Source organism: Quercus suber, unplaced genomic scaffold (genome assembly GCF_002906115.3).
Source record: "Quercus suber isolate HL8 unplaced genomic scaffold, Cork oak 2.0 scaffold_160, whole genome shotgun sequence".
In the NCBI taxonomy this organism is placed as follows: domain Eukaryota; kingdom Viridiplantae; phylum Streptophyta; class Magnoliopsida; order Fagales; family Fagaceae; genus Quercus; species Quercus suber.
Genome location: NW_027069621.1, coordinates 372,945 through 398,222, shown reverse-complemented (window position 1 = coordinate 398,222; position 25,278 = coordinate 372,945). Strand labels below are relative to the sequence as shown.

General features: G+C 34.5%; 3 protein-coding genes across 7 annotated transcripts; 1 reads left to right on the top strand and 2 right to left on the bottom strand.

Annotated features, from left to right (window-relative positions):
• Positions 1 to 385: 385 nt before the first annotated feature.
• Positions 386 to 6,030, bottom strand: LOC111999426 (uncharacterized). Of its 4 annotated transcripts, none has more exons than XM_065777610.1 (6): positions 5,897 to 6,029; positions 5,009 to 5,218; positions 4,739 to 4,920; positions 4,498 to 4,605; positions 2,543 to 4,386; positions 386 to 615 (listed from the first exon to the last, which is right to left on the bottom strand). In XM_065777610.1, the coding sequence occupies exons 2-5, from the start codon at positions 5,106 to 5,108 to the stop codon at positions 3,463 to 3,465; spliced, it is 1,314 nt and encodes a 437-aa protein (XP_065633682.1). In that variant the 5' UTR covers positions 5,109 to 5,218; positions 5,897 to 6,029; the 3' UTR covers positions 386 to 615; positions 2,543 to 3,462. The 4 variants fall into 4 exon arrangements, with proteins under 4 accessions (XP_065633682.1, XP_023887318.2, XP_065633681.1 ...); XM_024031550.2 differs by having other exon boundaries at positions 5,009 to 5,189; XM_065777609.1 differs by having other exon boundaries at positions 5,009 to 5,189; positions 5,903 to 6,029.
• An 825-nt stretch (positions 6,031 to 6,855) lies between these two features.
• On the top strand, positions 6,856 to 14,125 carry LOC111999424 (protein REBELOTE). Of its 2 annotated transcripts, none has more exons than XM_024031546.2 (14): positions 6,856 to 6,989; positions 7,075 to 7,207; positions 7,396 to 7,456; positions 7,687 to 7,795; positions 7,901 to 7,952; positions 8,056 to 8,150; positions 9,087 to 9,152; positions 9,794 to 10,300; positions 11,354 to 11,653; positions 11,822 to 12,145; positions 12,325 to 12,531; positions 12,885 to 12,974; positions 13,056 to 13,148; positions 13,689 to 14,125. In XM_024031546.2, exons 2-14 carry the CDS (start codon positions 7,099 to 7,101, stop codon positions 13,830 to 13,832), a joined length of 2,157 nt encoding a protein of 718 aa, XP_023887314.2. In that variant the 5' UTR covers positions 6,856 to 6,989; positions 7,075 to 7,098; the 3' UTR covers positions 13,833 to 14,125. The 2 variants fall into 2 exon arrangements, with proteins under 2 accessions (XP_023887314.2, XP_023887316.2); XM_024031548.2 differs by having other exon boundaries at positions 6,858 to 6,989; positions 7,080 to 7,207.
• Positions 14,126 to 17,760: 3,635 nt separating this feature from the next.
• On the bottom strand, positions 17,761 to 18,630 carry LOC136069277 (uncharacterized). Its single transcript, XM_065777585.1, has one exon. It carries the CDS (start codon positions 18,628 to 18,630, stop codon positions 17,761 to 17,763), a length of 870 nt encoding a protein of 289 aa, XP_065633657.1.
• Positions 18,631 to 25,278: the final 6,648 nt, after the last annotated feature.

Here is a 25,278-nt window from a genome sequence, read left to right as displayed (position 1 = left end):
TGTTCTTTCAGTCCCCTTTTCCATCATCACTACCGAAAACACAGCAAAATGAGAGAATCTTTTTTTTTTCCTCTTTTTTTATTTTTTTATTTTTATTTTTTAATTTTATTATCTTTCCTATATATTTAATCCCTCCACTTTTCATCCTCTAACCTATGCCAATGATCCTCCACTTTTGAGAGGAATGCTTAGGATTTAGGAGGTAATGAAATAGAAGCATTCGGTTGTAACTATTCCATTTCTTCCTATTAAACTGCCAAACAGAAGAATAGATAAATCCATTCATTTTCATTCTTCCTTCCCAAACCTTTGCTCTCAATAAAATTCATCTATCAAGACAAGCTAAATGTGCATCTGCCTCAATTTGTGGGAGAAAGAAACGGCAAGAAGCAAATACTCAACAGAGAAAACAAATTCTATACATTTTCCTCAGTTCTGGGAATGATGATAACAAGAGAAATAAAATCCATATTCAACTCATGCAAAGGTCGAGTCATGAGTAATTGTCACTTTTAGCATCCAGAATCCAGATAGCACAATCAAAGAACCTAACAGTATGATCTCTGAGGTCAAGAATTAAAGAGAACATTCTCCCTCCCTCTTCAAGATGACCACCTGTACAGGTACAGCCGTCAAAAATTGTGAAGAAACATATTATTTTAGAACTTACAGCTACTGGTATTATAGTGTTAAACAATTCAGTAACAAGAGAATCACTATACCAGATCTTGCCACTAAACCTAATGGAACTCTTCGTGAGAATTCCAGAAAATAAGATGTTACGAAAATTCCTAAGCAACATAGGTCTTAGACATAAAGTAGGGACTCCAAAAAAAACAGCATTAATCTTATAAAGAATTTTTTGATAAATAAAAGATTGAATCTAGTAAAAAAAAAGGTTTTATAATTCATGGTTTAACTAATTCCCAAACATTTATCTACAGTGACCAGCAAGCACAACTAATAATTTGTAAAACCTCTACAATTTTACTAGTAATTGGCATCTCAGTTCAACTGCAAACTGCAATATGACCTAGTTCTTTATCAGGACCAATCAATAAGAGACCTTTAAAATTAAAAACTTAAAACCAGCTGTTGTTCCTGTAGTTTTCCAAAAACAGAAAAACCATTGCCAAACCTTAACATGTACAAACAATTGCAAGTCCGTTGTACAGATCCCATTACCACATGGATCCCCAGAATGAAGGGGGGCAGGGGAAAATTATCCCCAGACTGGGATCCCAATCCACCGTACCAATTAAGCTAGATGGCATGTATACTAAGATTTTATTTGAGGTTCCAAACCACAGATCAAATATATTAATCATAATACATTCCATGATTGTTAACTGGTTCCTGTTTTCAACAACAAATGTATTCAATTTCATGGCACACCCTTGACATGGATCTATGCTGCTTCTTTTTTTGAATGCGTGGATCCATGCTTTTAGATTGAACACTAAATAGCGAAAAAAATATTGAGCCTCCATATGTATATACGAGTAAGAAAACTCAACAGACAATGAAAATCATTAATACAGTAAACACTTCAATGCACACTTCTTTCTTTCTTTTTGTTTTAATATTTATCCCTCTATGGTCAATCCATAAAAATGAAAAACCTGTTAAACCTACAACAACAACAAAAAAGTCCACTTACGCTCAAGCAGAATAGTAATAATTAGGAAGAATGACCAAGACATGAATTTAAAGCATTTATACTTATAGGTCCCTCCATAAAAAAATAATCATATTGACCATAGTTACGATGATCAGGAAGTCAATACAGTTTTCCTTGTAAGTATTATTAAATTTAAAAACCATATTAAAATATTTCTTATGTAAAATTTGACCACCAGAGTCAATCATAATAACTTCAAGTCATTGGGTCAAAGTGATTCATAAAAAAAATAAAAAATAAAAGTCATGGGGTCAAAGTGAGATATCAGGGGCAGATCAAAGAGCAAAATATACCCCTATATCAATATACAAGCTGAACAGGACAAAGCACTTCATTTTGATCATATTTTTAAAATACTCATACAGTCATACTATTAAGGGTATGCTATACGTATGTATTATCTTTTTTAAAGAACTCTAATTTACTGTCTTAAATAAGAATACTCTGAAAAAAGACTTTTTTATAATTAAAAGTATTTACATATTAAATGTTTCCCGTATTATACTTGTACAAGAATACTTCAATTTGACTAAGCTTTAACTCTATTATTGGCACATAAATAAAGTGAGTAAGATTGAAGGAGAAAAGAATAGGAAAGTTAAGAATCCCCAGTGTCTGAGAATTTCTGTATTGAATTGATGTCTAGTACATCTATGACCGCTAGTTTGAAGAATCAGTGCTTCTTAGCAAACCTCAAATCAAAATCCAGGAAAAATATACAATTTCAAAACCCAATCTTAAAATATGAATATGAATACACTTAAAATAAAAATGACAAGAGATAAATGTGATAAGTAAAACTATGGACTTCTAAATAAGCTGCCAATATGAAGTGACAACTGCAAAAGATAAAACAAGTACCTTTAACATCTCTACCTCCTTGACAGTCCATGGAACCTTTTTCGCCTTAGCTCAAGAGGACTTACTGGGTATGTACTACAAATTCGAGGGTCATTATCAATGAAGGACAGTCAATGCAATGCAACGCTAAAATGCCACTCATAACTAGAGTGCATGGGGGGTAGAAGGCAAGAAAGAATGATTTTAAGACAAAATCTGGTTACCAGAGGACATTACAGATTTTTAAGGCAGATTCTGATCATGCAGGGTAGAAATACCTAATACCTAGAATGACATGAAGGGAATATGATAATTGTATAGAAAAGACTTGATATGAACAAATTACTGATGCCTCTCTCCCCTTTGGAATCTTATTGAATAATTAAAAATGATAGACTAATTAATTTCATCTCTAGAAGCTCCTTCTCCATCATATCAAGTGCCCAAACAGGTTCCTGTGGTGGATCAGCAATCTGTTCCCCTAAAACTTCCTATTAAATTCCCTCTTCCACCTGTCTTTGATAGACAGGAATAATATCTGTGTTTTCACTGGAAAAATTATCACCACCCTCATGGTCAGCTGGTTCTTGGTTGTGTCCTTTGAGCGCTCTCATAGTTAAGCACTCTTGGATCACCTTTTCTTCTGCTATTTTCACTTTAGTCAATTCATTTAGTGTCCCAGTAGTTACAGTTGCCACTTCCTCTCTAAGAGGTGAATTGACATAATCACAAGATGCAGAAGGTTCTGCTTGTTACATATCATCCATACTTTTCTGACAATGAAGGTTATTGACTTCATTTACATGTTCACTGATATGACCTGCTCGATCACCTTCTCTTTCCATGTGCCCATTTTTGACAAGAAGATCCTCATTTCCTTTGTCCTGGAAGAAAATGCTATTCTCTATGCAATCTCTCAATGACTTCCTTTGGCTGATGCTTCAAATCCATTTGAAATAATTAGCTAGTTCTTTCCTTGCATAGGACTCCTCTTTCTTAGCTTCAAGGTACTCTGAAATAGCAAGGGAATATGCACAGTAGGGGCAGTAAAAGTTGCCATTGTTGTCAAATCTGGGTGAGAATCCCAAGCACTTCTCATGAACCATCACCGGACAATTACTTGTGTTACATACTAACAATTGACCCCCTTCATTACACCTCATGCACAACTTTTGGTCTGTAGAACCAGCTGATGCTAAGGAATCATGACTATACATGCACTGAGAGCGCATCATCGTGGCACTATCAGAAGGCTTTGACTGATTATGATGGAATTCATCCTCACTGTTATGCCCACATCTCACCGAGGCAGTATGCTCATCTTGACCATCCTCTAGAACCTTGCCTTCTTTCAGAGTTCCTATCTGATCTTTTGCCAAGTCACAAACTTGTCTTTCAATAACTGGCATAACTCTTGCAGAAGAATCTTCTAATAGTTCTGTTTGATGTAGAGGTACTGGATTCTCTTCTATGGAATGAATTCCAGAAGAGTCACATTGCTTCTGCTTTTTGGCAGTTAAGTGGAGATCATCACAATCATTTAAAATATTTTGGTTTTCATGGAAGTCTCTAACTATATTTTCAGTAGCTGATTCATTCCTTCCCCTCTTGGAAAGTAATAAATTTCCATTACATGGATCTTTTTCCAATAGCTTATTCTCATTCTCAAGCATTCTAGGTATCAAGTTCCCTTTTACTCCCATTTGTTGTGTATCAAGGAAGCTGCCATCAACTCCATGTTTAAGTGCATTGTGACTGCCATTATTCACAGGAATTCCACCACCTGCACTTGTAAATTCCAGTCCACTTCTGTCCTTCAGGGAATCAGCATATGGATGAATACCTTTGAGAATTAAATCTTTCAGCTGTTGATAAAGAAGCACACAAAACCAAATAATGAATAGTGAATGACAATAGATGAAACAGTGGAAAGTTCATAAGAGAGGAAGAGGGGGGAAAAAACCCCCCCCCTTTACCTGTTGTACGGCTAGTTTAGGCATACAAGCTCTTTTATGAATAATAAAGGGGCGAAGATCCCTTTTTACGAGCTCCAGTTTGAGCATTTCAAGATCTGATAATGAATTCTGACAAAATAAATGTTTATGTTCAACATCAAAATGGAAATTCAAACTCCTAAAATTTGGAAGCAGATGATTAAATACACAAGCAATATTACATACAAAGCAAGAGTTGAAATTAGGAAAAAAAAAAATTTACCTCGTGCATTATGTGTTGGAGAACATCTTCACAACTTTCTGAAAAATCAAACCCAACTCTTGAATGAGCATTACTGACTTCATTAGTGGGACCACATAAAGACTCCAAACATCTCAAAGCCAACATTTCCCTCATGTTTTTCCCTAAATTATCATCTAAGTCTGGAGCCAATTCAATCAAATCTGAAACAAAGAAACCAAGATTGATTAAAAAGATTATTAGACATATATACTATAGGGAATTGTTTTTGTTGTATTGGATTCAAACTACCATGTAAAACAGAAACGTCCACTTGCTTAAAGCTCGCAAAAGCTTCAATGACCCAAATCCATGGAAGGCTTGAAGCACGATTGGATGCGTCTCCGTCCATGAGAGACAAAAAATTTATTGACCACACCCCACGTGCAAGTGCAAGAGCTTTAAGCTTCAATGGATGAGGACGAAAGAAGGGCTGAAATCAATGAAACCAAAATTGAGATCCTAAAGACAAAATGGTTGGAAATTATTATTTATAAAGACTAAAGCATATTTATAGGCTTCAATACATGATGCAATTCATTTTACCATAGCATTCGTTGGGTTTTCCATGTAAAAGTAAAACACAAACCAAAGAAGCATAGTGTCATTGTATCGTACCAGCTGTTTCATGTTATAATTTTTTTTAAATTGCTTGAGTCACTGTGTCGTACCGGTATCTGTGCTTCCTAGACACAAACTATAACCATGTTGCATCATGTATTGAATCATATGGCATGTTTTACATGTTTGCTATATAGCATTAGTTGGGTTTTCAAATTCGGAATTGGATGGTATCAAAGGCTTTCTATTACCAAATTCAGATATCATTAAACCCCTAGTTTATTTGAGAAAATGCGTAAAGCTTAAAAAAGCACAAATTATATACATTTTATCAATCGCATAGCGTATATATAAGAAACCTAGAATCAGACATTGAAATCTTTACTCAATGCTACTAGAAAGAAACAACAACAACAACAACAACAACAACAACCCAAGAAAGAGAAAATTTATTAGTGTGAGAGTTACCCACAGGCTGTGAGGTTTTGGAATAATAACTTACATATACATATATAAATATATATATATACATGGGCCACATCAAACCCCCCCAAAATCCGCTAAAAGAGAAGAAACTACCTTTACCCGCAACGTAGGTTCATCCACTGCCACCGGAGTGCGAAGACTGATGAGACCGGAGAGGGCTTCCTCCGCCTTGGAGCAGCCGAAGAGAGAGAGAGAGAGAGAAAGAGAGAGGGGAAGGGGGGAACTTGGGAACCTAAAATTATAAAAGTTAGAAATATAATTTTACTTGATTGTCCTCCAATTCTGTCCAGGCGGAGGGGTATTTTGGAAAAAAAAAAGATTCAGTCCAAACATGGACAACCTCTTAAATTAGTATAAATATAAATATAAATATATAAATATTCGGTATGTTTTTTTTTTTTTTCAAGGGGTTAAGAATCAATGGACCCAAGACTTGAACTGAACCCAAAATTTTGTTTAATGTTCAAGACCTGTTATTGATGGTCCATGCATTAAAAACTAACTGCAGGTCGTCGGTTAGTCCGAATTGGCCAATTGGGTTAGGTTTGGCAAGTTTATGGACAATCATAGCATAAATATAGGTTCATTAAGTGTACGTTTAAGAATAACTTATTTAGCTTTTTGTTGAAAGTGTGCTAAAGTGTATTTATACTTTTCAATAAAAAAAAAAGTGAAATTTTAAAAAAACTGTACATAAAAATTAACAGCTAAAAAGTAGTCCAAACAAATACTAATAAGTACAAATTATTGCAAACCTAGGGCCTGTTTGGCAAGCCATCTCAAACACAAAACTACACATTTTAAACAATATTACACACTTTTTTACCTAAACGTAAATCAAAAACACCCAAACAATATAACTCAAACTACTTTCCCAAACACTCTCCTAGAGTTTACTTAACCAACTAAGCAGGCTTCTGAAGTACGACATGAGTGTGTTAGAAAGCCCAATAACTACACATACTGTTTCGGGCCGTTTTGGCCCAACAATCTTTTTAAACGTTCAGTTACCCCATGGGCCCATAAAAATACAAGGGCTCCAAAACGTTGAATTTTCAATCCAAATTCCCAAAACCCCATTGCCAATTAGGGTTTAATCATTTACGTAACAGAGTGTGTGAAAACCGAAGCAACGGCTCCATCTTCAACTCCTGCAAATCCAGAGAGCTCAATCACACACTCAAAGGTACTCTTCGAACCCATTGATACACACACACACACATATATATAAGGCTACTATTGTGCATATAAGAATTTGAGTATTTGTTTAGAGCAGAGTTTGATATTGTAAAGGAATGGGGAAGCTGGGGAAGAAGGCAAGGAAGTTCTCAAAGAAGAATCTTCAGTCTGTGCTCAAAAGAAAGAGGCAGCTCAAGTCTCTGTTCAAAAGGAGAGCTTCTAAAAGTAAAGCTTTTTTCAGTTATACTATTTGATAAATTAAGCAATTTGCCTTTGTCTCTAATGTGTATATTATTGTTCCCATTATTCATATTATTGGGACTAAGACTTTACTTTTCTTCCCGCTTTTGTTTGGGTTTGTTTCTCACTCATTTAATTTCTGTGGGCTTGTTGCATTGATTCACTTGCTGTAGGAGATCGGCATAATGCTGCTGAAGATGAAGATGAGGTAGATATAGAGCTCTCTAATGGAAGGTAAAAAAGGTGAAATTGATGCATACCAGCCATAAAATGCTTTTAAAGAAACTAAAATTTATAATTAACATAACACTCATGTTGTCCTCTTAAGACATTATTTGGTGTGTATTTGTTTAAAATTTAAATGCTATGCCAATTAAATGCTAAGGAGAGTTATTATGAGGAATACCCATACCCGAATTCTGAGTCGGTTGTTGAAAATGTCCTTTTTTTTTTCCCCCCTGCAGAAACCCTGAAGCTGGAGATATTGAAGACATTTCTCTTGATGCGATATTTAGTGAGGACGATAGTGATGTGACAGGAGATGATTCTGAGAGTGATGGATATCTCTCAGAGGTTGTGGAATATACTATCATTGCTTAAAATGTTGTTTATAATTTTATTTATTTTTTTGGTTCTTTACTTGGCTTCATGTGATTGACTATTGTTATGGGCCATCAGGACTCAAGCTGTGCACATGTTGCTGAAAGTGGAAGTGAGGATTATCTTAAAGGTGAGGACAGTATTACCTGATTTATATATATATATATATATATCCTGTACCAATTTTGTCTCTCCTTTCACCATCTTTATGTTCTGATGGAATACATATGCAGACAGCAGTGGAGGTAGTGATTTATCGGTGCAAAACAACGAAATTCATTTAGATCTTGTACAGAAGACAAAAAAATTGAACAGGTTGCAGGAAAAGGTAGCCGTGTTGTTAAGATATTCATACTTTGATCATTTTTATAATTGTTGAATAATTTGTATATGTTTTCAGTTAATGTTATATTTGTTGGATATTTTTGTCACAGTGAGAACTTTCTTGATTTTTGTGAATGTATAATGAGGAAGAATTTATAAACAATTGTAAATGAGGAAGTACTAATTTTCTTAGGAACAATTTAAAGTTTCATTTTGTTGGTATGGGCTAATTTTTTTTTTTTTCAATCCCTCCCCATCCCTGTTCTAAAATTTGATCAGTGATTTTTTTGGGCTTTGAGCATATGTGTGAACTTTATTTAATTGAATCAACACCCAACAGTATAGTATTCATATTATCGTTTCTGTGTCTATTGCTTATGCTGGTGTTGGCATGGGTGATGGGCCTTACTCTTCATATGAAAGGAAATAATTACATAGCCACTGATTTTTCTTTTTAGCTGTCCTGGTAAGTCAGTTTGTATGTGATATTTTAAGCAGAATAATGAGCATGATGAATTCAATTAAATGTTTTTCTGAATGATCAATTATAGCTGGGGTTTTGGAGCATGAAATTTGAGTTTAACAAATTCGTTGCATTAACTTTGAGTTTTCTGCATGTACCATGTTGCACTTTTAAGCATTAGGGTTCCGACTTACATCTGATAGTATGTATTCTGCATGAATCCTGGTCAGGTTTCATGCCTAACTGGAAATGGGCAAACCAATGTTTTTAGCTCGTTATGTATTGTATTTGTTTTTCTTATGTTTTCTGTATGTGATGTTTGTGAAACATGTGCTCTATGCCTTGGACAGTTCTGCTGTTCTCTTTTGTTATTACATCTCTCTCTCTCTCTACTCCATGATTGTTAATTTTTCTGTTTACTAATTATTATTTGTTTATTGATCTACTTAATGAAGCATTAACTTGAAACTTTTCCAGGATCCAGAATTTGCTAAGTTTTTGGAAAGCTATGATAAAGGTCAACCTTTCAGAAATGAAGAAACTGTAAGTTGTTTAATATATATGGTATCCAGGAAATTAGTGTGCTCATTTTGGGGGTGATTACAGGTTTATTTTGGATGTACTTTTGCAAAGAAATAACTCGTATCCATGTTGTTTATGCTTCACTTGGCTGCTTAGTATATAGAGGGAATGAAAAGAAGAATTGAAATCTCACATTCAACAAGCATCCTTTAGTTCATAAGATCATGATTTTTCCTTTTTCCAGCATTGTATTAGATTAATTGCTTTTCTAAAGTTACATGTTTCAAGGAAATTTGCTGCTTCATAGTACCATAGTGTGGCTATTGTAATTTGCTTTTGTGTTACATAGTTGCACATGGATGGGGTCCCCCCCCTTTTCCCCTTTTTTTCCACCTGAAATTGGTTGCCACAAATCAACACCTAATTTATCTACCATGTTTAGCATTTAATACGTTATAGATTTTTTTAATTTGAGTTACAGAGAAGAAACTACAGAGTACCTTGGTTGGTTAGGAATGAGTATTTATGTAGATGACTGATAAGTGAAAAATATCTGCTCGGATATAAGCATTTGGAATCTCGCATTGATCATTACACTAATGTATGTTGTTATCTGGTTTTTCCATTTCAACGTCTCTTAAGTGTGTTTTTGCTTGTAACAGTATTCTGATGAGGATGAGATAAGTAATGAAGGCATGGCCTCAAATGAGGGCAAGTTCTTGACTAGCTCTGCTGTTAAAAGTTGGTGTCAGCTAGTGAAGGAGCAGCGCAGTGTGCCTGCCTTAACTAGTCTCTTAAATGGATATCGGGCTGCGTGCCACTATGGAACCAAGTCAAGTGGCGTCCTTGATGCTGAATCACGGAGTAGAATTCAGAACAGTGAAACTTTCTGTGAGATATTGATGTTCGTACTTCATGAGGCTGATAATATATTTCGAGGGCTACTGGAAATATCGAGTTCTAATTGCAAGAAGGAAGCAATTTTGGGGTTAAAGAATACTTCAAAATGGAAAACTCTGAGGCCACTAATTAAATCTTATTTGAGGAGTACCCTGTTTCTCCTGAGTCAAGTTACCGACTATGAGATATTGGCCTTTGCCCTAGCTAGACTCAGAAGTTCAATTTTATATTTTGCTGCTTTTCCCTCTTTACTGCGCAGATTGATCAAGGTATTCACCAAAAGCTCATGATACAAATTTGTTTGTCATTGATGCAGTTGAAACATTGTTATCAATGTTTATATTATGATGGGTATTGAGAATTTTATCGTTTTATATTGTTAATAATGCATCAATAATTTTTTTCATATTCAGTACAGTGGCAGATGCTTTAGAATCTAAAGGCTTCCAGTTAAAATAGCATTAAAATAGACTATATGGAGTGTAGGTTTAGGTAAAGGCTGAAACAAATATGAGTGGGTTGTGAGACTTGATGGTTAAGAGATATGAAACAACTAGAGCTTTTGATATCTTGGATCATTAATTCATAAAGATGGAGAAATTGAAAATGATGTGCGTTATAGGATAAGGGCAAGGTGAGTGAAGTGGAGAAGTGCATTGGGAATATTGTGTGATTATAGTATAACTATTAAGTTAAAAGGAATTTTTTTTAAAGATTGCTATGAGAACAGCTATTCTCAATGGTGTTGAATGTTAGGCTATCAAGAAGCAACATATTCATAAAATGAGAATGTGAAGATGGATAAGTGGAAATACAAGGTAAGATATGATTCAAATGATGAAATTTGGTTAAAGATAGGGGTGACTGCTATTGATGAAAAGATAGAGAGTCACTTGAGATGGTTTGGTCATTGTTTTGAGAAGAGCAATTATTGCACTAGTGAGAAAGAGTGAGTTGATTCAAGTTGAGGGAATGAAAAAAAAGATAGATGAATACCTAAGGAAATAACAGAAAGTACTGTTTAATATAGATTAGAATGACAGAAAAATCCATATGGCTGACCCTGACTAGCCTATTGATGGTTCATAGCATACCCCAGAATTTGGGACTAGGGCTTGGTGGTGGCGTTGGTTGTAGTACAGGGGTGCAGACAAATAAAAAGGTGCATTATACCTTGAACTAATGGACCCTGTAAATATCAAAAACCTTAAGAGTGCTAGTTATATCCATGCTATTATAATGTAAGTTAAAGGTTTTTGTGTTGTATGTAAATCACATACTATGCGAGATTGTTTCTTATTATCTTTCAAATATTAATGCAGATTGCAGTTCATTTGTGGGCAACAGGTGGAGGAGCCCTATCATCACATTCCTTTCTCATCATAAAAGATGTGGCGTCTGTGTTTAGCTCCAATTGTTTTGACACCTGCTTCGTTAAAACTTACAAGGCCTTCATTGGTCACTGCCAATTTTTGGAGTCAGCTGTGTTTAAACATATGCAATTTCTGAGGAATTCCTTGGTTGAGCTTTGCTCCCTAGATATGCAGAAATCATCTAGGAAAGCAATGGTTTCTATCAAGCAACTTGCAAAGACACTGCAGCAGGGTCTACAAATGAAGAAGGTATGGAAAGAACATGCTCTTTCTTCGGTGCTTGTTTTATTGGATACAGACATATTTGCTTGTTGCTCTTCTGTATAGATGCTCATGAGTGTCTAGTTTATCATGAGCCATGATATCAAATGTGGTGGGACATTTTCTGATGCTTTGTTTTTAATTGTTTATTTCCAGGAAGCGCTAAAGAAAATATGCAGTTGGCAATACGTTAATTGCATTGATATTTGGGTAACATTTATAGCAGCAAATATACGTGATTATGATCTTCAACCACTGCTTTTTATGATCATTCAGATTATAAATGGAGTGGCTGTCCTGTTTAGCGGACCAAGATATTTACCCTTAAGACTTAAATGCATCCAATGGCTGAACCATCTCTCCAGTTCTAGCGGGATTTTCATCCCTGTTGCATCATTGGTATTGGATGTTTTAGAATATAATATTAGTAAGGAGGGCAGGAGCAACGAAAAGGCTGTCAACCTTTCATCTGCTGTTAAGGTCAGGAAGTAGTAATGTGTACTGATGTAATTCTATCCATACATTCTCTCTTGCTTATATAGTTAAAATGTTTTCACCATTGAACTTGATGCACAGCAGTTGGTTGCTGATGTCCATATTTTTCTAGAATAATACCTACTGTATTTTCCTGTAATTGATATAAGATACCATTGTTACAGTTGCCAAAACACTGGTTAAAATCACGAAATTTCCAAGAAGAGTGTGTTTCATCTGCCATTGAACTTCTTGCAGAGCATTTTGCTCAATGGAGCTACCACATATCTTTTCCTGAACTGGCAACTATTCCTCTCGTCCGGCTCAAGAAGTTTATTGAGATAACTAGTATCGAGAGTTTTAGACGTGTGGTGAAGCGTTTTATTGATCAGGTACGAGCTCTGATTAAAGAATTACTTGAATCTCTTATTGACTAAGAAATTTAGCTACTAAGCAGCTGTCTACCAGCCAAATCCTGAACACCATCCAATATGTGGTTGCATTTTCCCACCATTTATGATGGCCCTGGCAATCACCTTAAGATTGGATAATGGCTCATTCTGATTTATGATTGATTTGTTGGTTTTTGTAATTTCATGACCATAACATTAATTGATTGGACTGGACTGCTTTCATGACTAATAATATAACAGATGGGCAAGAGTTCTAAGTTTTGTAATTTGGTACACCAACTTCTGGTCACAAACAATTTTTTTATTTATAACTCTTTTTTCTGGCACCATAGGTGGAGCACAACACAGAGTTTGTCCAGAAGAAAAGAGATGAGGTGGCTTTTTCACCCAAAGATCAGCAATCTGTTGAATCATTTCTCCAGGTTTGCTTTTGCAATGTCAGCTATACTTTTGTATGGATTATATAAATCTTTTTCTTAGTTCAGAAAATGGTTAATGTGCAGCTGGAGAAGCATAGTGGCAAGTTCCCATTTACACAGTATTACAGAAGCATCATGGAGAAGGCTGCTTCTAGAAATCTGGTTTTGAATGAAAAGGTGCCATAAACCTCCCTTTTTTTAATGTTCGCTTGGCTGGGTCTGGTATGTTTCCTTTTAATATGGATTTGAATGATTGCATAGACCCATGTAGGCAAGCAAGAATAGATGGTGAACTTTAGGCAGATAACAGGCATTTTCCTTCTGGTCAAGAGGATAAATTGCTTAGCCCGTTAGGGGTGAAAGGCCCCTAGATTACCCGGTAACTAGTTATGGTGAGTGGGGGTAAGATGCCCGTAGGAATTTGATTAACAATGAAAATTTTTGTACAGTGTGTCCAGTGACGTGCAACTAAATTGAGTGAAGTTCTCCTACGTCATAATTAAAAATAAAATAAAATAAAAAAGGGCATGATTTTTCTGCCACCCTCTGATTCCCCCCTTTTGTTCATGGTGTCTGGGTTTATCTGATTTTCTTAGCTAGCCATGGTTTGGATTTTAAAGGCTAACCATGATGTGGTTCTAGTTTTATGTTGATATGACATAACAACACTCTAGTTTTATCTGACATTTCTGTGCTTGGCAACAATACTCACTGCAGTTTGCTGGAGCAGATAAAATCAGAAGGAATATACAACAGCATCCATCTGACATGGTAGATGTGGGTGGTAAAGGCAAAGGACATTCAGTGAAAAGAAAAATACTTTCTCATGAGAGAAAGAATGGAAAGAAAATTAAAGTGTGAACATAAATGTTTTCTCATGAGTCATGACCAGGTTTTGATCCTCTATCAAACTCAGAGGACAGATATCATTCTATTATTTATGATATGTTACAATTATTTGATATACACCAAATTTAGACTTAAAAACTAAAAAAAGAAATGATACAAACCTAACTTAGGCTTCTAGAAATTTTTATTGTAAGACCAAGATGCAAAGCTCAAGGTTGTTTAGATTTGCAGATGGGCTAGACTTGAGTAATGAGTCCTGTTCCTAATATTTGAAAGTGATGTTCAGTTTTGATTCTTTTGAACCATGTCTGGTGAATATGTTCCATACCATATACCATTCATATATTCAGGTATGGCAGTATGTAGTAATCAGTTCTTGCAAGATAAGGAATTTACAAAACACAAAAAACAAAAGAAGTGAGCAATTGCATTACGTTTAGCCTTCTGGCTTTTATTACTATAAAAATGTTAGCCGCACAATGTTGTGGTTTCAGCTCAAAATAAAAAGGGCTGCAGTTTGTCTTTTAATTTGAATTAGTATTGTGCCCATGACATGGAATCGCTAATTAATCTCACTGGTGAATTATCAAATTTAGTATAAATGGCTGTCTTTAGTGCAAGGTCTATTTTAATATATAAAAGCTAGCACTAAGCACAATGATATATTCTAAGACAATTTCATCGAACAGGGCAGTATTTCACGATCTATATAATGTGCCATGAACTTAGGTATCAGAAAACTCATGCTTGAGATAATTCTGCTTAGTGGAATAGTGTTAGCATTGCTATACGCTTTTTAAAACCTAATTTTTTCTCACTTTTTCAAAGTACAAATACACATTTTCAACAAAAAGTTTCAGCAAAAATCTAGATAAATTATTTCCAAACGGATAAATTTCATAAAACCCAGCTCTGATCAGAAGTCTTGTAGCTCAAAGCCTTTGTTATAATGAGAATTTTCTTTATTATTAGCGGATATTCCTTGGCTGGCAAAGTCCACGCCGTCTCTGCATGTCTTGCTTATCAAGTCTATGCCGTATACTAGTAGAGATATGTTTGATTTTTTTAACAAGCTGTACTATATATTATAGGAGTTGTTACACCTTACATAAGAAAATTTAAATTTATATGTTATACCTTACATAAGTTCAATTTTTTCTTTTAACTTCCTAAAATTTATTTATCTGCCAAATACTCCTTAGACTAACTTTTATTAGCTTTTATGAATGGAAAAATCATGTGACCTTCGTATGATCATTGACACAAATTGGTTGGTAAGTCTTTTTAATGTGATAATGTGATGGTCACTTCATTTTATCATCCATAAAGTCTAACGAAATTAATTAAGTCTCATATACTTATGAAAATTGATATGGAATTGGTTGTGATCCTAGAATTTTTCAAAAAAACACCAAATCTCTTGGGTAGATTTAGGAAAATAATTATATTAGAGCAAAGTTCAAAAAAATTTTGATGCCTTATATGTATTTTTATTCGAAATAAAACTTTTTAGAAATTTCACCCCTAACCAAATATTAATTTGCTCCCCCCTAAAAGAAAAAGGGTCTTTAAAGGAACTTAAAATAAATTTTAAATAATAAGATTACTGTGGGGCCAGAAAATCGGGCAGCCTTGGCCCACTTCAACCCAGGCCTAAATGGCCCACGCCAAGGACGCATGATGGGTCCGAGGATGACCTTATCCTCGATCGTCCGAGACCTCAGTACGAAGAGGGGGCAAGCCCTGGGCGAATTGTCACCTCGGCATTGAATGCGCTCACCTAACCCCTCTGGCAGCATTAATGGGGATGTAACCCCTTGACAGGGCGACATCGATCAGGGCGAACCACTTGAGCACGGAGATGACCTTTGATGGGATAGGCTGTCAGGAGGAAGGCCAATAGACGATCAACAGGAGGAAGAAGAGAGGAATATATAAGAAAGGGGAGCAAAATGTAAAAGGGGGTTCTTTTTGGGTGAGAGAGGAGGGAAGGAAAAGCCTCCTCGGCCATGGTCCGAGGAGCATCCCCCAATTGTAAATTGTTCTAAGTATTTTTCAAAGAAAGAAAGGAGTTCATGTTTCGTGAACGCCGGCCAACGCCTAAACTTTCGATCCACTCTCTACAAATTCATTGTTCTGGGTTCGTTGGGCCTTTGACCCATATCTTTTGGGCTTGGGCAACAAAAACTGACCCTACAATTACAATTTTGTTATACAAATCTTATAACAGTCATACTTTTTTCTTTTTCTTTTCTTTTCTTTTTTTTGAGAAACCAATAACAGTCATACTCAAATTCATTATTTTGTGAAATTTAATAATACATGACAATTCTAAAACGCCTTTTATACAATTATGTTTAGGGTATGTTGTTAAATAAAATTCAACAAAAAAATACCTATTTCATAGACTTTTTCCTCAAATATTTTGTCATGCCCGAAAATTAAATACCATTCCGTTCGTTAGCATAAATAAGATCATTACTTTCTAAACATCTTCCCTTTGAATTAACTCATGCTTGAGATAATTCTGCTTAGTGGAATAGTGCTAGGCTGCTAGCATTGTCATACTTGTAACAATGCTTAATTGAAATATCATAAAACTCAGTTCCAAGGCCGGCTTAATTGAAATATCATAAAACTCAGTTCCAAGGCTGGCTGAACCATATAAGCAATTGATGAAATCGCTTAAGACCCCCAAATAAAAAAAGACCCCCACTTGTTAAAAAATTTATATATATATATATATAATATTTATCTATATATTTAAATTACAAAAAAAAAAAATAGGTATACATTAAAAAAGTCACATTGTATCTTAAAATGCAGAATACAATTCACACAACTTGATAGGATAAGACTGTACAATACACATAGCACTGTGCAGTCTTGTCTATAAGCCCCAACCCATCACAAGGCCTAAGTTAAGTTGGCCCCCACACGACCACACACTAATTAATAAGTTATCACATTTTTTTAAATGCAAACTCTTACTTTATCAATTATTATAAATTATCACACTAATTAATTATTTGATGTATATTATATCAATTCATTTATATTATAGTGATACTAATTTATTAAACCATGTAATAAATTAATTTTTATTTGTACAAATTTAGACTTTAAAATTAAAAAAATAATCAATTTAAAATTTTACCTTAAGACCCTCGAAATTGTTGAGCCAGCCCTGCTCAATTCTGGCCAAAAGTATTGTAATTCAATAACATTGCAAGCCTCAGTTATAAAGAAAATTCTCTCCTCCCTACTAATTATAACAATTAAAAAAAAAAAAAGCTTCGTGGTACTTCTCATAATTGAGATATTCTATGTGGAACTTTTGAGTTGAGCCTTGATTACTAGTTGGCGGCTAGCTCACCGAAGAATTTTCCTACCAAGCTCGAAAGCTATGACTGGGAAATGTAGGTGAGGAACTAAGCTTGCAACTGGTAAAGGGTAAAAGGGCTTGTCTATCTATTAGACCATTAAGCTTCGTTGTACTTCTCATAATTGATATCATTCAAGAAGATGAGTTACTTTCATCACGGATTCTCGATCCAAATTTTCATATAAACTAACCAGTAGATCGTGAAATCATTGGCAATTACTAGTTATTGCTTTGACAGCTTCAGTGCCAAAACTATCACGTGGACATGGCAGAAATGTAAACTCAAACAATCAATAATAAACATAATCACCGATTACCAAACCCAATTTTATATGTTATTATTTATTACTACAAAATATTTGACTTTCCCAGGATACAAAACATTGATGGCCCAGTCAAGAATGTCCCCTATCATACACTAACTAGTACCTACCAACTCTGTTCTTGGCTAGCTCTTGCCTCTCTCATTCAAAATTCAGACCCTTATTGCATGGCACATGTACAACATGGTCAATCTTGGCTTGTTGGGACACACGTACTAGCACTAGCACCACCCTATGTCACACGTGTGGATGGAATGCAACCAAAGGAAGCTTTTACGACAGCGTTTAGATGCTGACTCCTGGACCCCAAAATCTTTAGCAGCCTCCACAACCCTTTCCTTCTACTTCTCTCATTGCTTTTAACCATGTTATCACATTCAACAGAACTAAACATCATTGATGGGCTCTTTTTACGACTCTGCCTTAGCTTAATATCACGCAGCTTCATCTCTGTTGGAAATCTAGTCATCCCAAACATGAACAAATACCACCTTGATTTTGTTGGAGATGTTAACATTGTCACTTTTCCAACTGATAAATCACACTTGCGAGTTGCATAAACGTAGCTTTTTGATGCAGGCAAAGCTGAGGCAATGGAACCCTTTGAGCCATTCTTGTCATTATAAACTTTTTTGCCTTTGGACCCTTTTGATGATGAGCTTCTTGTCTTGTTGAAAGAGAGTGACTTCCATCGAAAAAGCTTTGAACCTTTTGAAGAGCTTCTTGTCTTGTTGAAAGAGAGTGATTTCCATCGGAAAACCCCTTTCTTGGGTGTGTGGTTTTGCTTTTCTTGGTTCTGATGAGGTTTCTCGGGGTGGTCAGATAGCTCTTCTTTGTAGGGAATGAGTTTGCCACAAAAGATGATGCTTTTGTTTGCTGCTGTTGTTGAACAAGTAGAGGCAGTGAAGTCCTCGCTGAAGAACTCAAAGAATTCATTGCTGTCTGAGGACAAGCTTTGGTCTTCTTTGGAGTAGTCATCCCAGTTGGATGCATCACTGTAGTTAGGAAGATCACAAAGAGAGAGTGTTTCTTCTCCCTCATATGGATCTTCAAAGTCAGTGTTTTCCTCAACTGGGTCTACATATTGTTCTTGAGCTACCATACTTGAGCTCAAAGAATGATCGGATAAGCAAAATGAGTGAAATTGAATAGGTAATAAGAGTAATGAAGAAATAGTTTTTGCTTATTGGGTTATCTTCTGGTTTGTTGAATAAAGGGAATTGGCCTTGTATATATATATAGAAAGAATAATTAGCAGAAAGCTCCCAAAAAAAGGAAGTGAGAGAGAACCTCCGGGCGGTTGATGGGGATGGCTTCTAGAGAATTAGGGAATAGGAATAAAAGATTGTGAATTAAATTTATGGTAGTAGTAGTACTATATGGTTGGTCTTCTAGAAAAGCAGGCTTAGACTTTAAAAGGTGGACTCAAACAAAAACAAAAACTGAAATAATTCAAATAGTACTTTCTCTTTGTGTGTCTTGCTAGTCTAAAAGCTGGTCATACATGGACAATGTGCCTTCTACTTCTTCTAGATGGACTCTTTATTCTTTCTTTCTTTCTTTTTAATTTTTGGATGTTTCTTATTTTTTGGGTTGCTTGTTTGCTAGGGATTGCACTGCTTATCTCAACGTGGTTGTCTTCTACTCTACTATGGGTCATTCCTGTAAGGGATGAGATTAAACAGCATAATAAACTCTAAGAATAATGCTCAAGACATAGAAAAATTCATAATTTTGTATTACAACTTGTTATGTGACAAGTTGTGATTGGTATAAGTGTGATGGTGGGTCATGTGAGAATACACTTGCACCAATCACAACTCATCATATAACGAATTATGGCACAAAATTGTGCATTTTTTTTTGTGTGAGCATTACTCAAACATTAAACAGGGAGTTGGGTTTTGTCGTGTAGTTCTTGTTAGGGTCCCACCTTGACGACAATCAAATTTTGAGAAAATTGGCACTTGGTGTGGGACCCGAAATTCCGCGTTGGACTTCTTTTTGTAGTTTTTCTTCGTCTTTGCGGTGTATAGTAAGTCCTATTAGTCTATTACACAAAAAAATTCCACCCCCATTTTTTTCCGCAACGAATAGGGGAAATATGTTGTGATTTCATTGTTGCACCAATTACGATTTATTATCTCAACGAGATACACAGTGAACTTTTAAAAAATGAAAAAAATGCGAGCTTATTTGCCTCTAATTTCACAATTTGTCAATGTTGTAAGTTGAAATTGATGAGTTAAAAGTTTATGGTAATGGTGGATATGCATGAAAGTAAAATAGGTGTGAGTTGTGTGACTACATTTTTCATTGTGTTTAAAAGCATTTACATTTACATCAAATGTGCTAAAAATATATATATAATTTTTAATACCTCAAAAAGTTACTTGATTTATTTTTACACTTCACTTTACAATACACTCTACATTAAATCGTTTATTTTTTACATATTACCCTTTAAAATAATATAAATAAACAACCCAACATATTAATTTCTTTGTAACCTCTCTCTCTCTCATTTCCTCTCCAACCCATGAAGATAAATGAATTAAATAATAGTAACAACATGCTATAGTAGTTTGCTATTAATATAGCATATATCTTAGTGTTTGATGTGCTAAAAATAGTTTTTTAATGGGTTTTTACCACCATCATTACTGTGAAGGCTCTAAGATAGGTTTGTGCCTATGACGAAGGTGTTTATTAATATAAAATTTATGCAGCGATAAACACAATTTACCTCCTTATGTTTAGGAGACAGTAGTACTATTTCATCTTTTTAGTATCTTTCTTGAAAAGGTTCTGCATCTTTCGGAAACATGCAATACCTTCTCATCTTTCTTAAGAAAAAGCTGAAAAGTTTACTTGCTACTTTAATTAAAGTTAAGATAAAGTACCAAAATAATAAAGTGAATTCGGCTTCAACACTTTTGTTAAAAATAAAATAAAAATTGGGCAGCAGCATAGACTGTCTTTATTATTCTTTAGAAACTCACTTTTGTAATAGTCTAGTCTAGTCGGTGGCTATTGCTAATTTTTCTTTTTTTTGTTTCTTTTTTAAAATCGATTACTAACCAATATATATGTCGAGAGAAATGAAACGTGTAGAGGCAGTACATAATCAAAGTTGGTTCTCTTTTTGGTTATTGAGCTCGACTATTTAAGATCGAGTTTCATAAACTTAATTTGTTTAGTTAATAAACGAGTTCAATTGAACATCTTAATGAATTAAACTCAGTAGCTCACAATCAGCTTTGCTTAGTTTATAATCCTATTTTCTTTAATATGAGAACACAATCATTAAGGAAATAGTTTATTTTGTATAAATAACTGACATATAAATACTAATGAGTTATGACTTAATTGACATAACTGACATTAAGGAAATAGTTTATTTCGTATAAATAATTGACATATAAATACTAATGAGCCATGACTTAATTGACATTTCTTCTTCTCATGATAATAAGATGGAGAGTGATGTCATGAGCTCAAGATACATTCAACGAGAGTATGTAATTTACAACATAGAAATTAGAAGCGAATGTACCATTCAAACTTCAAACGCTTGTTTGATAAATTGTAGACTAGTAATAGTATATTAAACCGTGGAAGCTGAAGACCACCATTCATTTTTTGCACTTGAGAGTTGAGACCAAATTGAGGAGCAAAATTAACTACATATCAGATTCAACAGGTTAGGTAACAACTTCGAAATTTAGTAAAGCTCAGTACTGTAACAGATACAAACTTTTAGATAAACTATTCAACAAGTCTTTAACTGTTTTCAAAGGAAGCTTCTTTGCTTGCTAGTGTCAGTCGTAATTTTCTTAAATCTTTTTTTTTTAAACTTGTTTACTGGGTTCCAAGACTAAAGGCAATATTTGACAGCCAAATCTTTAGCTGTTTTGAAAGCAACTTAATTTGCTTACTATTTTTCCTCGTCTCCTTTATAAACTTGTTTACTGGGTTACAACTTACAAGCACTAATGCAATATTTGAGAGCCAACAGTCTCCAATGTGTAAAGAATATTGGTCCTTACGCTGACAAAGTTGCCACCATCTCAGAAAATGGGCTACAAATTTGAAATTCCCCATGTTTTGAAATTTGATAACCTCAATTTAAATTCTTCACTTCGCGTCAATTTGGATTTTTTTTTCTTTGATTTTTTTTTTAAATTATTTGTTTATGTATTGTTTTTTTTAACCTTATTTTTCTAAATACAATTGTATTTTTAACAAATAATCAAATAAATTTTCATCAAATGGCTAATCAAAATCCTCACAGACCCTTTTGTTCGGGTCCCAAATTCCAGCTATAAGATAAATAGAAAGAACTATTCTGCATGTAAATTAATGCACTGCAATATTTTTATTCATAATTTTTGGTTCCCTTTTAGTGTGTATATATATATATATATTTTTTTTTTTTTTTTTTTCAACCGGTCCAAGACTGGAGGGGAAAACCTTGCACATCAAAGTTTCATCTTTGGAGTAGACAACCATCCTTTGGTTAAAGTGACTCACATTCCACAGGGCCTGTTTTACCATTATAGATGGTGAACTCGGCTGATGAAAATGACGAGGGAGTCTTGCTTCTTCAATCTTGCGTGTGAAGACGATTTGGAGATTTGGTTCAAAACCTTGCTCATAGCATCATTCCCCACACCGCCACGTGATGGACTTCGAGGTTAGCGCTCATGATAGTGCTCTTCTTCATAGGTAAAGGATTCACTGACTGGTGTTCGATATCTCTACTTGTAAGTGACGTCCTGTTCGTCATCAGAATACAAAGAAATTGTTTCCTTTTTGCATGGCGCAACTCCCTTTTTAGCCTGTCAATTTCTAGTTGCATATTCTGGTTCTTCTCTGCATGAGACATGTGACTTCCACCATGTGACTGGCTTCGATCAACATGCATAGTGTGTACACTACCTTCACAATCCTGTCTCTGCTCCAAATTAAGAAAAGATCAACATGTTGGATGCCCTAGATTCTGCTGGTTGTTGCCCTGGTTCAGCCATTATCACTGTTGCTTTCACTTTCGCTCAAGCTCTCCCCACAGATGGCGTCAATTGTAGGGTAAGATTTTAGCCCAAGCCAAAAGATTTGATTTATGAAGCCCAAAACAATGAATTTGAGAGAATGGTGAAAGAGCTGGCTGTTGTGATTAAACAACGTTCAACAAAGTATTACTATGAATCAGTGTAAGCACAAGCTTGAAACTTAAATATATTCACGTCGAAGAGACAAACTTTTGTATATCATTCTTAAATTGCAACAACTTCCTTTCTCTCTTCCCCCCCNGATGAGATTAAACAGCATAATAAACTCTAAGAATAATGCTCAAGACATAGAAAAATTCATAATTTTGTATTACAACTTGTTATGTGACAAGTTGTGATTGGTATAAGTGTGATGGTGGGTCATGTGAGAATACACTTGCACCAATCACAACTCATCATATAACGAATTATGGCACAAAATTGTGCATTTTTTTTTGTGTGAGCATTACTCAAACATTAAACAGGGAGTTGGGTTTTGTCGTGTAGTTCTTGTTAGGGTCCCACCTTGACGACAATCAAATTTTGAGAAAATTGGCACTTGGTGTGGGACCCGAAATTCCGCGTTGGACTTCTTTTTGTAGTTTTTCTTCGTCTTTGCGGTGTATAGTAAGTCCTATTAGTCTGTTACACAAAAAAATTTCACCCCCATTTTTTTCCGCAACGAATAGGGGAAATATGTTGTGATTTCATTGTTGCACCAATTACGATTTATTATCTCAACGAGATACACAGTGAACTTTTAAAAAATGAAAAAAATGCGAGCTTATTTGCCTCTAATTTCACAATTTGTCAATGTTGTAAGTTGAAATTGATGAGTTAAAAGTTTATGGTAATGGTGGATATGCATGAAAGTAAAATAGGTGTGAGTTGTGTGACTACATTTTTCATTGTGTTTAAAAGCATTTACATTTACATCAAATGTGCTAAAAATATATATATAATTTTTAATACCTCAAAAAGTTACTTGATTTATTTTTACACTTCACTTTACAATACACTCTACATTAAATCGTTTATTTTTTACATATTACCCTTTAAAATAATATAAATAAACAACCCAACATATTAATTTCTTTGTAACCTCTCTCTCTCTCATTTCCTCTCCAACCCATGAAGATAAATGAATTAAATAATAGTAACAACATGCTATAGTAGTTTGCTATTAATATAGCATATATCTTAGTGTTTGATGTGCTAAAAATAGTTTTTTAATGGGTTTTTACCACCATCATTACTGTGAAGGCTCTAAGATAGGTTTGTGCCTATGACGAAGGTGTTTATTAATATAAAATTTATGCAGCGATAAACACAATTTACCTCCTTATGTTTAGGAGACAGTAGTACTATTTCATCTTTTTAGTATCTTTCTTGAAAAGGTTCTGCATCTTTCGGAAACATGCAATACCTTCTCATCTTTCTTAAGAAAAAGCTGAAAAGTTTACTTGCTACTTTAATTAAAGTTAAGATAAAGTACCAAAATAATAAAGTGAATTCGGCTTCAACACTTTTGTTAAAAATAAAATAAAAATTGGGCAGCAGCATAGACTGTCTTTATTATTCTTTAGAAACTCACTTTTGTAATAGTCTAGTCTAGTCGGTGGCTATTGCTAATTTTTCTTTTTTTTGTTTCTTTTTTAGAATCGATTACTAACCAATATATATGTCGAGGGAAATGAAACGTGTAGAGGCAGTACATAATCAAAGTTGGTTCTCTTTTTGGTTATTGAGCTCGACTATTTAAGATCGAGTTTCATAAACTTAATTTGTTTAGTTAATAAACGAGTTCAATTGAACATCTTAATGAATTAAACTCAGTAGCTCACAATCAGCTTTGCTTAGTTTATAATCCTATTTTCTTTAATATGAGAACACAATCATTAAGGAAATAGTTTATTTTGTATAAATAACTGGCATATAAATACTAATGAGTTATGACTTAATTGACATAACTGACATTAAGGAAATAGTTTATTTCGTATAAATAATTGACATATAAATACTAATGAGCCATGACTTAATTGACATTTCTTCTTCTCATGATAATAAGATGGAGAGTGATGTCATGAGCTCAAGATACATTCAACGAGAGTATGTAATTTACAACATAAGATACATTCAACGAGAGTATGTAATTTACAACATAGAAATTAGAAGCGAATGTACCATTCAAACTTCAAACGCTTGTTTGATAAATTGTAGACTAGTAATAGTATATTAAACCGTGGAAGCTGAAGACCACCATTCATTTTTTGCACTTGAGAGTTGAGACCAAATTGAGGAGCAAAATTAACTACATATCAGATTCAACAGGTTAGGTAACAACTTCGAAATTTAGTAAAGCTCAGTACTGTAACAGATACAAACTTTTAGATAAACTATTCAACAAGTCTTTAACTGTTTTCAAAGGAAGCTTCTTTGCTTGCTAGTGTCAGTCGTAATTTTCTTAAATCTTTTTTTTTTAAACTTGTTTACTGGGTTCCAAGACTAAAGGCAATATTTGACAGCCAAATCTTTAGCTGTTTTGAAAGCAACTTAATTTGCTTACTATTTTTCCTCGTCTCCTTTATAAACTTGTTTACTGGGTTACAACTTACAAGCACTAATGCAATATTTGAGAGCCAACAGTCTCCAATGTGTAAAGAATATTGGTCCTTACGCTGACAAAGTTGCCACCATCT

What these genes read in the sequence shown, in the direction of transcription:
- LOC136069277 (XM_065777585.1), bottom strand. Translation starts at nt 18,630, where the DNA reads ATGGTAGCTCAAGAACAATATGTAGACCCAGTTGAGGAAAACACTGAC.
- LOC111999424 (XM_024031546.2), top strand. Translation starts at nt 7,099, where the DNA reads ATGGGGAAGCTGGGGAAGAAGGCAAGGAAGTTCTCAAAGAAGAATCTT. An exon ending in CTTTCAGAAATGAAGAAACT is followed by an intron (nt 9,153 to 9,793) that starts GTAAGTTGTTTA and finishes TGCTTGTAACAG; the next exon opens with TATTCTGATGAGGATGAGAT. An exon ending in ATCTGGTTTTGAATGAAAAG is followed by an intron (nt 13,149 to 13,688) that starts GTGCCATAAACC and finishes TACTCACTGCAG; the next exon opens with TTTGCTGGAGCAGATAAAAT.
- LOC111999426 (XM_065777610.1), bottom strand. Translation starts at nt 5,108, where the DNA reads ATGGACGGAGACGCATCCAATCGTGCTTCAAGCCTTCCATGGATTTGG. An exon ending in GGACGTTTCTGTTTTACATG is followed by an intron (nt 4,921 to 5,008) that starts GTAGTTTGAATC and finishes TCTTTGTTTCAG; the next exon opens with ATTTGATTGAATTGGCTCCA. An exon ending in CTAAACTAGCCGTACAACAG is followed by an intron (nt 4,387 to 4,497) that starts GTAAAGGGGGGG and finishes CTTTATCAACAG; the next exon opens with CTGAAAGATTTAATTCTCAA.